This window comes from Leopardus geoffroyi, chromosome C1 (genome assembly GCF_018350155.1).
Source record: "Leopardus geoffroyi isolate Oge1 chromosome C1, O.geoffroyi_Oge1_pat1.0, whole genome shotgun sequence".
In the NCBI taxonomy this organism is placed as follows: Eukaryota; Metazoa; Chordata; class Mammalia; order Carnivora; family Felidae; genus Leopardus; species Leopardus geoffroyi.
Window position 1 is genome coordinate 207,601,924 of NC_059328.1, and position 12,583 is coordinate 207,614,506.

The 12,583-nt window shown below is 48.7% G+C and overlaps 1 protein-coding gene across 1 annotated transcript in view; it reads right to left on the minus strand.

Moving 5' to 3' along the window:
- AP1S3 (adaptor related protein complex 1 subunit sigma 3) overlaps window positions 1–11,290 on the minus strand; it is a 58,716-nt gene extending 47,426 nt beyond the window's left edge. The window contains exon 1 of the mRNA XM_045481458.1: window positions 11,137–11,290. Within this exon, the coding sequence (XP_045337414.1) occupies window positions 11,137–11,139 (3 nt within the window). The 5' untranslated portion in view covers window positions 11,140–11,290. The remainder of the gene's footprint in view (window positions 1–11,136) is intronic.
- Window positions 11,291–12,583: the final 1,293 nt, after the last annotated feature.

The following is a 12,583-nucleotide window of genomic DNA, read 5'->3' on the forward strand; positions in this document are numbered from 1 at the left end:
TTAACGATGCACTCGTGACGTTTACGCGCTGTAAACAGACAGATGTGTGAGGAATGCAATGACTCACCACCTAGTTATGTACCCTCAGTGTTGGGATGGCCATCAGACCTTCAGGCCAGCTGCAGACATGGAAACTGCACCTGCAAGTTGCACCTAGGACATGTCAGGCATCAACAGCCACGTAGACACACGGATCAACAACTCAACATCACAGCCCCGCCCTGCTTCTGGTTCTGACACATTCAGAAAACAGTGTACGTTAGGTTTAGAGAGACATGGGATTTTCTTGCAGCAGGTAACAGACTGTGAGAGCCAGAAAGAGTTTTTAAGATCATGCCTCAGGTCCAAGCTTGCTTCACGTGACAGCAAGAACAGAGCCAGGAAGGCAGGAGACCAGTGAAGGTCACAGTCATTGGTATAGCCGGGTGACGGCCCTGTGTTCTCTCATTCCCAATGCGGCAACCCCTACCAGTGCTATATTCTTCTGTCTTCCTAGTGATATCTGTCTTAAGCTGCTATTATAATGAGCTTCCCCGTCCGACTTCAGCCAGGTCACGATCTCGCGGTCCGTGAGTTCGAGCCCCGCGTCGGGCTCTGGGCTGATGGCTCAGAGCCTGGAGCCTGTTTCCGATTCTGTGTCTCCCTCTCTCTCTGCCCCTCCCCCGTTCATGCTGTGTCTCTCTCTGTCCCAAAAATAAATAAACGTTGAAAAAAAAAATTTATAATGAGCTTCCCTTGTCTTGGGGGTGCCTGGGTGGCCTGGTCAGTTAAGCGACCGACTCTTGATTTCAGCTCAGGTCATGATGTCATGATTTGGCTCATGGGACGGAACCCCACATTGGGCTCTATGCTGACAGTGCAGAACCTGCCTGGGATTCTCTCCTCCGCCCCTCCCCTCTCTTAAAATAAACAAACTTTTTTTAAAAATGAACTTTCCTTCTTGAAACATACATGAAAGTGATTGGAGGAAGAGAGTTTGGGGGCAGACATACAGGGTAGTGGAGGGAAGGAACAGCAGATGGTATTTTAAGGTTTATTTATTTTTGAGAAAGAGAGAGTCAGAGTATGAATGGGGCAGGAGCCGAGAGACAAGGGGACACAGAATCCGAAGCAGGCTCCAGGCTGTAAGCTGTCAGCACAAGAGCCCAACACGGGGCTCGAACTCACAAACCGAGAGATCATGCCCTGGGCCGGTCAGACGCTTAACCGACTGAGCCACCCAGGCACCCCAGTATTTTAAAGGAACTAACCCACTTGGAGATAAAACACACACACGCGCGCGCGCGCACACACACACACACACACATGCATCCTAAATACACCTGCAATTTCTGTACCATTGTACTTTGGCTACTTAGAAGGCAACTAACTCATCCCCAAAACCAAGCAGGGAAGTGAGGCTGCTTCAAACTACTTCTGATGAACTTCCCCAAATGCTTGAGGAGGGTATTAACACTTTTTTAACTCTAAAACTAAAAAAAAAAAAAAAAAAAAGTTTGTCCATTTTGCTCTCTGGAAAATCCACTCATTCCCAGATGATACTGGATGAATCCTGTCCCACTGGGGCTGATGGACGAGCAAAGTTGGAGAAGGTGGAGTCGATGAGAAACCAGGCTCTCCTCCAGGACTTGCATTTCCCTCAAACTGCCTGTCTCTACGGTCTGCTTATGAACCCTTCCCACTCACATGCACATCCAGCATATCTACAGTACGTGCTCTTCTGAAAAGCTGCAGGCAGGATCGTCCTGCCCTTCTGGTCTCAGCCCAGTGCCCATCTCTCCCATGAGCTCATACTGTGTCCTGCTTCTGCAGCAATTATATAATCTGAACAATATACTTCAGTGCTTAATCATCCACTCCTGTGCGTGTGAGAAATTTCTTCCCCACAACACACATATCTTGCAATCAAGAAACAGATCTACACTTGTGGGTTTTTCTTTTCTTTTTTTGTATTTATTTTTTTAATGTTTACTTACTTTTGAGAGAGAGAGAGGCAGAGAGACAGAGCACAAGCGAGGCGGGGGGAAGGGGAGGGGCAGAGAGAGGGAGACACACAATCCGAAGAGGCTCCAGGCTCTGAGCTGTCAGCACAGAGCCCGATGTGGGGCTCAAACTTGTGAACTGTGAGATCATGACCTGAGCCAAAGTCAGACACTCAACCAACTGAGCCACCGAGGAGCCCCTGGGTTTTCTTTTCTAATAACCTCTCCAGTTAAAAGAGCTCAAGGATTCACAAGTGAGGAGAAAAAAAAAAAAAAAAAGCCTGAGAAGTGATTCACGTATGATTTCTCCATTCATTACTTCCTCTGGGCAGAGTAATCAATTTAGAACATACCAACAATACCTGTTAATTGCTTCATTTTTGTCATAGAGTAACTATAACTCCAATTACATTTTCTTCTAGAGTCTTTTGAGAGGCAGACCGGCCTTTGGTTCTGTTTCAAATCATTTAAGGACCAAAAAGATAACTGGAAATAGTGGGTAGAAATTCCAGGCAACATTCAGTATGACTGTGAAGTCCAACGCAACATGAATAACTTGGGACCCTATTCATATTTCATAGTGATGCTCATTCAATCATTCTTAATGTGAATTTTTTTGTGATCAGGAACTTTGTTTAAGAGGCTATGCTTAATATGCTAACCTCGATGGTAATGACCACTTCAATGTTTATTAAGAACTTCCATTTTCCTCCTACTGGAGACTACTCAGAACTCAATAAAAATCTGTCCCTCATGCCTTTATACCTTGACAACAAGGTCTACACCGGTGGACAAAATTTGTTAGGAGGTGGGCAATGGCACATCCATCATCCTCTTTCTTAAATTTTTTTTTTTCAACGTTTATTTATTTATTTTTTGGGACAGAGAGAGACAGAGCATGAACGGAGGAGGGGCAGAGAGAGAGGGAGACACAGAATCGGAAACAGGCTCCAGGCTCTGAGCCACCATCATCCTCTTTCAAAGCTCAGGTTCAATCTAAGAGAAAGACCTGGCTTGCTATATAGTCAAGTCTTCCCTCTCCCGCTTATTTATTTATTTTTTTTTTTACCAAGACTGTTGATATAGACTAGATTATCTGAATCCTTAAAGTATAAAAGTCATGAGGCCGAATAAACTTTAAAAGGTTGGATGCACGTGCAGTGCACTTAGAATTGAGGTTTTGGCTTCTTAGTAAAGAAACTGAAAGTACTTGTTTAGGAAATAAAAGAAAAATGTCCTATACATACACTGGGTTTTGAATCACATTGGAAAAACACTGTGATACTACAAAAACCCTCACCTTCTCCCATCTCCCCAGTGTTTGCAGTCTATGATATTTTGTTTCTTTATTTCATTGGTTCAGATAAGTTTCCTGGGGGGGTGGGGAGGGGGCGGGAATCAACTTATAACCCTTTTTAAACATTTTGTTAGGGTTTTTTCCTGTTTCTCTTAAAAATAGCCTAGCTAACGTTTATGGAATGTGTTCCAGGTGCCAGACCGCATGCAAAGGGCTTGAACTGTATTATCTCATTCAATCTGCAGGTAAACCGAGGAAGTGGGCCCCGTGTGAAAGGGATAAACCAAGTGGTCAAGGTCACAGGGCACACATGCAGGGCTTGGGGCTGTCCGCCTCATCATGTGCTCATCCTGGACACATTGCACTGATATCTGACACCTGCCTCTGGAAATGAACACATGAAGGCTTTAGGGGGTGGGGGGAAGCTGGGCAAAATGCCCCGCGTGTCACTTCTACAGGGAACCAGTAGCTGAACGTTTTCACAACAGAGATGTGTCTTCCAATAATACGTTCTGCCACCTGATGAAATTTGGACATTTCTCTTCAAAGAAACCTTTTTTTCAAGCCTTTTACAGCTTCACCTCCATATAACGAAAAGTTGCTGCCTTTTTTTTTTTTGTCCTTTTTTTTTTTTTTTTTTTTAAGGAAGGCTTGGGAAGCTGGGGATATGCAGCAGACACTGAAATCAGGGGCAGAACAAATCAGTGACAGTCGTTATCTGATGCCACATTTGATGGGGCCTTCCTGACTTTTTCAGGGACGTGACTTCTTAATCTTGCTGGAATGTTCAGTTCTTTACTGAATGCAGGAAGGCCAACCCTAGGTGATCTGCCAACCCATCTCTGTACTTGAATGGTTCAGTCCTCTATGAAGTGACTAGAAACATTATTCTACGTCGTTACCAAAAGTTTTCAGAGTCACTGAAGTGAGAAAGATGGTTCACATTTTTCCCCTCAGGTTTTCTCAGTTCTCATATGAAAACAGGTACTAAGAGGAGTCTCAGAAGGCTGGCCAAGAGCTCAAGGCAGAGAGAAAGCCTGTGTGTGTGTGGGTGTGTGTGTGTGTGTGTGTGTGTGAGAGAGAGAGAGAGAGAGAGAGATTTCAGGAAACTTCTGCCTACATCCCAATTCCAGACACATCCAACCTTAAGAAGTTCCAAAACACGCAGGGCACCTGGGTGGCTCAGTCAATTAAGTGTCTGACTCTTGATTGCAGGTTCAGGTCATGATCTCACTATTCATGAGTTCAAGCCCCGCATCAGGCTCTGTGCCATTAGGATTCTGCTTAGGATTCTGTCTCCCCTCCTCTCTGCCCCTCACCTGCTTGTGCTCTCTCTCTCTCAAAATAAATAAACTTTAAGAAAAAGTTACAAAACACAAGGGAAAAACCAAACAGAGTCTTGCTGGAGGACTAATGTAAATGGAGATATGTTTAAAAGTGATTTTTCATATAATTTAGAAGATAATCAACATTCAAAGAGAGAGAACTGAAGTATCTAATAGAACATACAATACGAAATGAAAATGTATCGCACTGGATGCTTAGAGCCCTTCCCAGGAACAATCACTGTTTCTTTCATATCCTCCTGGAAGTCTCCAGTTTATACTCGGGCGTATCGGTCTCATTTTACACAAATGGGGAACTAATGTACAGGATTTACACTGACCAACTATACCACACCTGGACTTTTAGGGCAAACCTGGAACGGGCTGGGGAAGCCTCGATGTCCTGTACCCAAGGGGATATGGGAGAAGGACATGGTTTCTGAACTCTCTGTCCAGTCACAACTGCTTCAGGAAGTGACCAAGGGCCAGCTGAGTTGGCCCGATGAATGGACCCACCTCCTCAGGCGGAGAAGGGGTGAAATTGCAGGGCCTGAAGTGGCCACCTACACCAGGACTGCCCCCAATTCCACATGCTCTCACAGGGTCCCACATTGCCCACATCAGAAACACCTGCAACTTCCATCAAGTAAAAAAATGAGAGGATGATTTATGAATGCTTTATAATATCCTCTTCTGTGTCATTGGTACAAAATATTTAGAAAGTTTCGAGAACTTTCTACCAAGAACATGGGCTCCAGGACAGCTTCTGGTTTATTTAACACAAGCTCTGAGGCCTAGACCCAGGGCTGGTTTCCGTGGACACAGGGTTCTTGCCTAGAGCAAGTCCTTAGTTTAATGCTCTGTAGTCATCTTGAAATTCTCAACAGTTTTTTGAGCAAGGGACCTTACATTTTCATTTGTATTAGGTGTGACAAATTATATAGCCAGTCCTACCTGGTACACTGCCGGTCCTGGGGCACGTGCCCAATTCACTTGTCAAATATATAGTGAATGAATGGAAGTTACTTTAGAACGTAAGTCAACAAACTACAGCCGATAGCCCGATTCTGGCCCACCCCCTGTGTTTATAAATATAGTTTTATTAAAACATAGCCACACCCATTTGCATCTCGTCCATGGCTGCTTTCACTCTATAACAGAAGAGTTAAGTGACAGTGACAGAGACTTTAGGGCCCACAAAGCCTAAAATACTTACGATCCAGCCCTTTACAGAAAAATTTTTCTGACCCCATCTTCGAACACCATCTCAACCTTTTCGACCCAAATCACCGAAACAGCAAAAGAGGCAGGTAGCCTTGTGAGATGTAGAGTGCTAGTCTTAAGCAACTAGCCATACACAAGCTACTTCTTAGGGTTTTTTTTTTTTTAATCTTTAAAGTGTGTATGAATTCTGCAGCGTGGACTCAAATGCATTTGTGAGTTTTTTTTTATGTTTATTTATCTTTGAGAGAGATAACGTACACACGCATGCACACAAGTGGGGGAGACGCAGAGAGAAGAGAGAATCCGAGGCAGGTCCGTGCTGTCAGCACAGAGCACGACATGGGCTGCTCCATCCCACACACCGCGAGAAGGTGACCTGACCCGAAATCAATAGTCGGACGCTTAACCAATGAGCCACCCAGGCACCCCCATTCGTGTTTTAGTGCAAAGAAGTTTTAAATCTAAAATGATCTGTGCAAGTCATGATGATCCCTTGACGTCCGCTCTCTACAAGACCAAGTACAAGGCGGCCCAGCTTGCAAACCATGGCCTTACCTTCTCCTCTTTAATAACCCAGGGCGGCCAGAAGCCTCCTGCAGCATTTAAGTATGCAGCGAACCCCACCTCACACCCATCCTTTCTCACCAGCCCGGAAGCCCTACTAAGAGAGGATCCGACAAGGACATGAACATAGGAAATCCTGAGTGCCCTTATTCTTGTACTGCAGGTCAGTGGCCCATCCACTCCTGGACACTTGATCATTTTCCCCCCGGGGGGTTTGCAGAAACTAGTCAGAGCTTTTTCAGAACTCACTTCTACCTGTCGGAAAGTTCCCGGGCTCGGGACGTGGTCGGAGCTTTTTCGAAGGCCAGCTTCCTCATAACATTCAACGGCATTTCATTTCTAACTTAAATGATTTGTAGCGCTTCCTTTTCATTGTTAAAAGTCACCATTTATCCTGCTATCAGCAGCCACGTAATCAGCACAGTTCCTCTGGCCGGTCAGGGTGCTGGCGAGACAGGTCAGAGCTGCCCTGGGAGGCCTGAGGGGCTTGGCTTCTGGTTTCCCTGCGCATTCTCTCACAGCACAGGATCTGGGGGCTCCAGATGGTCCAAAGGGAGTTTCTCCCAGGTAAATGGCTAGGATAGGCACGGGCAGGCCCCAGGGAAGAAGTAACCCCAGTGAAGTCTCCGATCACTGCAAGAACCTCTGGCCTGGCCAGAGTAACAACAAAATATCATCAAAGGAATGGGTCATGGGGAGATCCCAAAATGCTTATCTCTGGGGGCTCTTCAAGGAGTTTTGGTCCTTTGTGTTGGGGGATGGGCTTCGCTTTATCTGTTACGTCTTAGTCAATAATGAAATCACTCATGGGACCCAAACGGACACACATCGAAAATACCCTGTGGCGAGTACACAATCTGCTGACCATTTCCTTCCAGCTGTTTGTAAAATGTCACACAAAAATCATAAGCTGTTGACATTATTGGCCACAGAAACCAGGAATGGGAACTCAGGAATCACAATCCTGGGGTCGGGTAAACACAAGTCTCACTGGTGTCGTTGGGAGACCTGGGGGAAGGGCTGTCTGTGGTCTCGCCTCTGGGGATAACTGACCACCACCGAGGCCACGTTGCCCTCCCTCCCTTCTTCCCAACCCCCTCCCCCCCACACGAATGGCTGGTCAGCAGCCCACACGAGGCTTTGGAGCAGGAAAGCGCTCCTTGCTGTAATAAACTACTTCACCCTGGAACTAGAACTTCAACTGCCTAAATAACTACGTGCTTCTTACAGTTCACTTAAGCCTTGGACGATTAAATTGATATACTGGGTAGGGAGGCGGGATCGTAGCAGGATCTACAGGTTCATAGTTAGATTTCTCCCTCCTCAGCCCTCTGCAACCCTCTTCATCCTTCCTGTTTCCAGGCAATACGGTGAGATTAGGACGAACACGGGGAACTCTGATGGACTTGATTTAGGAGAAGGTGCCCTCGTGCTGTTTCAAACTGACTGACGTCAACGCTGATCAAGAACTGGCTTCCCAGTTCAGCTCGGGAAAGTCTCTCTCTAAACTAAGATTTAAAATCACACCAAAGAATCTTCGATCTTTTTGTTTTTAGCGTAAGTGGACCTCACTTTAGATATAAGCAGCGTCCGTTATGATCATTTGCATCACAAGAAGGTGATTCTTCATATTTCAAAAACGGGTCACCCCTGGAGTTTCTTTCAATGGGTAATTCCTCTATTTTGTTTGCAACGTGGTTTTAAAAGCCATTTCAACTTATCCGAAGCATGTGGACTGCATAAAGCAAGGTCCGCTTGCATTGTTAGTAAAGGCGTCCCCACAGCCCTTCAAACTTCACCCTCTAAATCCTCACTGCTATCTCCTTACAGGGAAAAAAAAAATAAACAAAAAAATAAAAGAAAATCCTCCTTCCTCCACCAACATTGTCAACCATCCAACAGTAAAGGCTTCCCACTAAGATGTTTAAATACACGGTGCTCAGAAGCCACGGGGATCCCTGAAACACAATAACCCTCTCATTGCTTCCCAGGGCAGAGGTTTCTAAAACAAAGACAGGGTGCAGAGGTACAAAGTTGATTCAAACAAGACAATTCGGATAAAAAAACAGTCCCCAGATTCAGGAGGTATAGAATCCCTGTGCTAGAAACCTGGCCCACGGGCCCTGGGATGAAGAACCATCTCCTGTGCAGAGGGAGCAAGCAGGATAGCGGAAGCACCTTTCAGTTTCCTAAGGGAAGAGTTGGCAGGAGTCAAGAACGGAGCAGGAGAAAGACAGAGGGTCACAAAGTGGCCCTCGCCAAGAAGGTTCTTCCCAGCACGTGGCAGTGGAGACGTTCTAGTCCCCGAGCTCGGACGGGGGCAAAGCTACGGCCCTACATGCATTCACTTGCACTGACTCACGGAACCTGCCTGTGACTCCTTCACACTCTTAAAAATAGGTAGCTCCAGGGGCGCCTGGGTGGCGCAGTTGGTTAAGCGTCCGACTTCAGCCGGGTCACGATCTTGCGGTCCGGGAGTTCGAGCCCCGCGTCAGGCTCTGGGCTGATGGCTCAGAGCCTGGAGCCTGTTTCCGATTCTGTGTCTCCCTCTCTCTCTGCCCCTCCCCCGTTCATGCTCTGTCTCTCTCTGTCCCAAAAATAAATAAACGTTGAAAAAAAAAAATAGGTAGCTCCAAAGACCTTTTATTTATGTAGGTTATGTATGGTTATAGTTTTTCTTTTTGTAAAATTTAAACGTTTTCTTTTTAATTTATTTTTGAGAGCGAGAGCATGGTGGGGGGGGGGGGGTGGGCAAAGAAAGGGAGACAGAGGATCCAGAGCGGGCTCTGTGCTGACAGCCTGATGTGGGGCTCAAACTCACGAACCTAAGATCATGACCTGAGCCCAAGTGACAGAGCCACCCAGGTGCCCCTATTTTACATTTTTTTTCAAATCTTCTCAATGTCTGGCTCAATAGAAGACAGCTGGACTCTCCTAGCTGTGTCTGTATTCAATCCGTCACATAATCCCGGGACATGTTAGTCTCAAGCAAACTCCACACACGGTCATGTAGGAATGAACGTGAAAAAGGCACATAATATCATGGTGCTGTTATAAACTATTACGAAATTCCTCGGGTCTTGTGGATCTCTGAAAAGTTTCAGGGGCTCCTTAGGGTCCCCAGACTGCACGTGGAGAACTCCTTCTAACAAGTCGTGAACACTTACAATCTTCACTTTACAAATAAGCCAAGTGGCATAGAGAGGTCAAGAGACCGTCCACATTGCTAAAAACAGGTCGGAGCAGGTAAAATGCAAAGAGCAGAACACTCACTTTCATCAGGATTTGCCTGAGATGGTGAATGGTAGGGTTGAGCATCCCACTGGGCCTATCCTAAGTGCTCAATCACAGGAGCATTTCTGGTGGGCGAGGCCTGGTGGTAAAGCCACACATTTCTGCACACATTTCTGACTACCTGATCATACGATACCAGCAAGAAAAAAAAACAAAACTCCACGGCAAGTGTTGTCTAGAGTGAGGACCCTGCCCCAGTTCATTCCCGCTTCCACCCCTCCAGCAGGCAAGTGATGCTGGCGAGCTCCGCACGCTGTCACCTTGTTCCTTGGGAAACCCGAGCAAACGAACAGAGCTGCTCCATTATTTACAGCCTCCTTTTTACACCATGCTGTATTTACAAGGAATCCTCAACCAACAACAAAAGGCATCTCCGGCCTGTGCGGCCAGGCCTCTCCCCGGGGCCAGGATCTGTGGTCTTTGCGTCCAGGAGCTTAGCATTCCAGGGCTGTCCTTGACTATCTCCTGCCCAGCCCGCAGCGGGCCCTCAAGCCCTCAGACTGCGGGTCGCTTCTGTTCCTACTTAGATGTGGGACCTGAGCTCACCTGGGGAAGTGCGACTGGCACAGTTCAGGCCACCTCACTGTCAAAACGCTAGCCCTGGACAGAAGGCAACGGAAGAAGCGCCTGAAGCTCTTGCTTCCACCCGAGGGCAGGTCACGACCTCTCACCTGGGGCGCTGGAACTGGTCTCCTTGTTTCTACTTTGATGGAAACCCCTCCTCGAACACGTGCCCTTCAGGCGACTCTCCGCCAACAGCCACAGGCACTTTTTTTTTTTTTTTTTTTTTTTGCGTGTAGAAGGGATGAGATGAGACCAGTAATCTCGCTAAAAGGCTCCCAGGGCTCAACTAAGTTAGAATAAAACCCAAACTCCTTAACTTGGCTTCTAAAGACCCGCCTCAACTGGACCTGGCCCCTCTCTCTCTCTTTTTGCCACAAGCAAGGATTTCTTCTCGCTCCTCTTTGCTCTCTCTCTCGGCTCCCACCACCTGCATGGCCCCTGCGGGATCTCTGGCAGCTGAGATGTCACCTCCCGCAAAGGGCCTTCTCCGCGATCTCCTCCCGAGTGGCCTCTCCCCTCCGCCATCCGGTGGTACTGGAGACTTGGGGAGCACTCACTCGCGGCGGTTACTTTTACTTCCCCGGTCTGCCACCCGGCTCCCCATCTCGTCTCCACACCCTCCTCCCAGAAGGTAACCCCCCTGCCAGCGAAGGTCCCCCGCGTCCCCCGCGACACCCTGCACCTGGCACCGCGCGCGCCTGGCACTGACCCCGAACTCAGCGAACGAGCCAATGAATGAAGGAGGGCGCCTGTGGCCCCGAGGGTCCCGGGCCGGCGTCCCGGTGGCCCGCGCGTCCGCACCGTCGGGCGGCGGACCGGGACCCCGGGGTCCCCCCGGCGGCCGCCGCAGGTGCCTCCCGCCGGCGCGCGCCCCCGGGTCACTCACCATGGTGGCCGGGCCTCCGCCGCCCCCTCCCCGGCCGCCCAGGAGCGAGCGGCGAGCGAGGAGCGGGGGTCACCAGGGCGCGAGGCGAGCGCAGGAGCCGGAGGCTGACAGGTGAGGCGCCCGCCTCAGACCATGGCTGCTTCCCACAATGCCCTCGAACTGAAAGTTTGCAGACTCCTCCCCGCGCGGCTCCCCTCCCTCCCTCCGCCCCTCCCCTCTCCCTCCTCCCCTCCCCTCTCCCTCCTCCCCTCCCCTCTCCCTCCTCCCCTCCCTTCTCCCTCCTCCACTCCCTCCTCCCTTGCTTTCTCCCTCCCCTCCTTCCGTCTCTCCACTACTTCCTCCCCTCCCTCCTCCACCTCCTCCCCCTCCTCCCAACACACACCCCCCCCCCCCAGCCCTCCCAGCCCGGCGCGCAGGCTGCGGCAGGTGCATAAGCACCTGCCCCCGCCTCTGCACCCCGGGCCACTGGGAACCCCTGAGCAGGGACCCCCGAGGGGGCTGCTTTCCTGATTCTGTCCCGGGGAATATGTTATTCCTGTATTCCAGAAATGTGCATCTGCCCCCAGCACTTGCAGATACCCTTAGGGAACGTGGCAGACGCTGCTGGCTTGTCCTAAACCGAGAAGGGAGGGAGCGGCTGGCAGAGCCGGAACTAGAAGCGACCCCTTGCCACCACCACCCCCCCCCCCCCACCCATTCCCGATTTCTTCCCGTCTTTGTGTATTTTTTTAATGCTGCAATCCAAGGACATAGGTCATTTTATACAGGCCCAGTTTTAGGACGTCTCTCCTAAGACTTGGTGGCGTCGAATGTCCAGTCTCTTCCCTTCTCCGCTTGATGTTTCTTAAGCCTGGAGTTTTTACCTGGGGCGGTAGGCGTGTCCAGACCCCCACGTTGTAAGCAGAGTTTTTAGTGTGTGTGTATGTTCTTTTGGGAGAGGCTGTTGGTTTTATCAAATACCTGAAGAGATCCGTGCCGAATGGTTAAAAACCTTTGCCCCGGTGCTCCCTGGAGGCCAAAATTGCTGAAAGACCTTCCTAGGATTTACTGTGTAATTTCCACGGGGTGTGGGCTGAGAAGATGGGTTAGAAGGCATGCTCCATCCGTCCATGCACTGGTGACACATTTATCAGTGCTAACTCTGTGCCGGCTCCTACAGAAGGGGCATGGGGAGCCAGCTGAGAAGAAACAAGCTGTCTTTCTTCTGAAGCTTTTTTTTTTTAAATGTTTATTTATGTAAGGAATCTCTACACCCAATGTGGGGCTCGTGAACTCATGAAGCTTTTTATTTTTATTTTTATTTATTTAAGTAAATTCTACACCCAATGTGGGGCTCGTACTCAACGACCTCAAGATCAAGAATCACCTGCTCTTTCGACTGAGCCAGCCAGTCTTTGGAAGCTTATAGTCTCTTGTGGGACAACAGATAATAAACTGGTAAATAAAG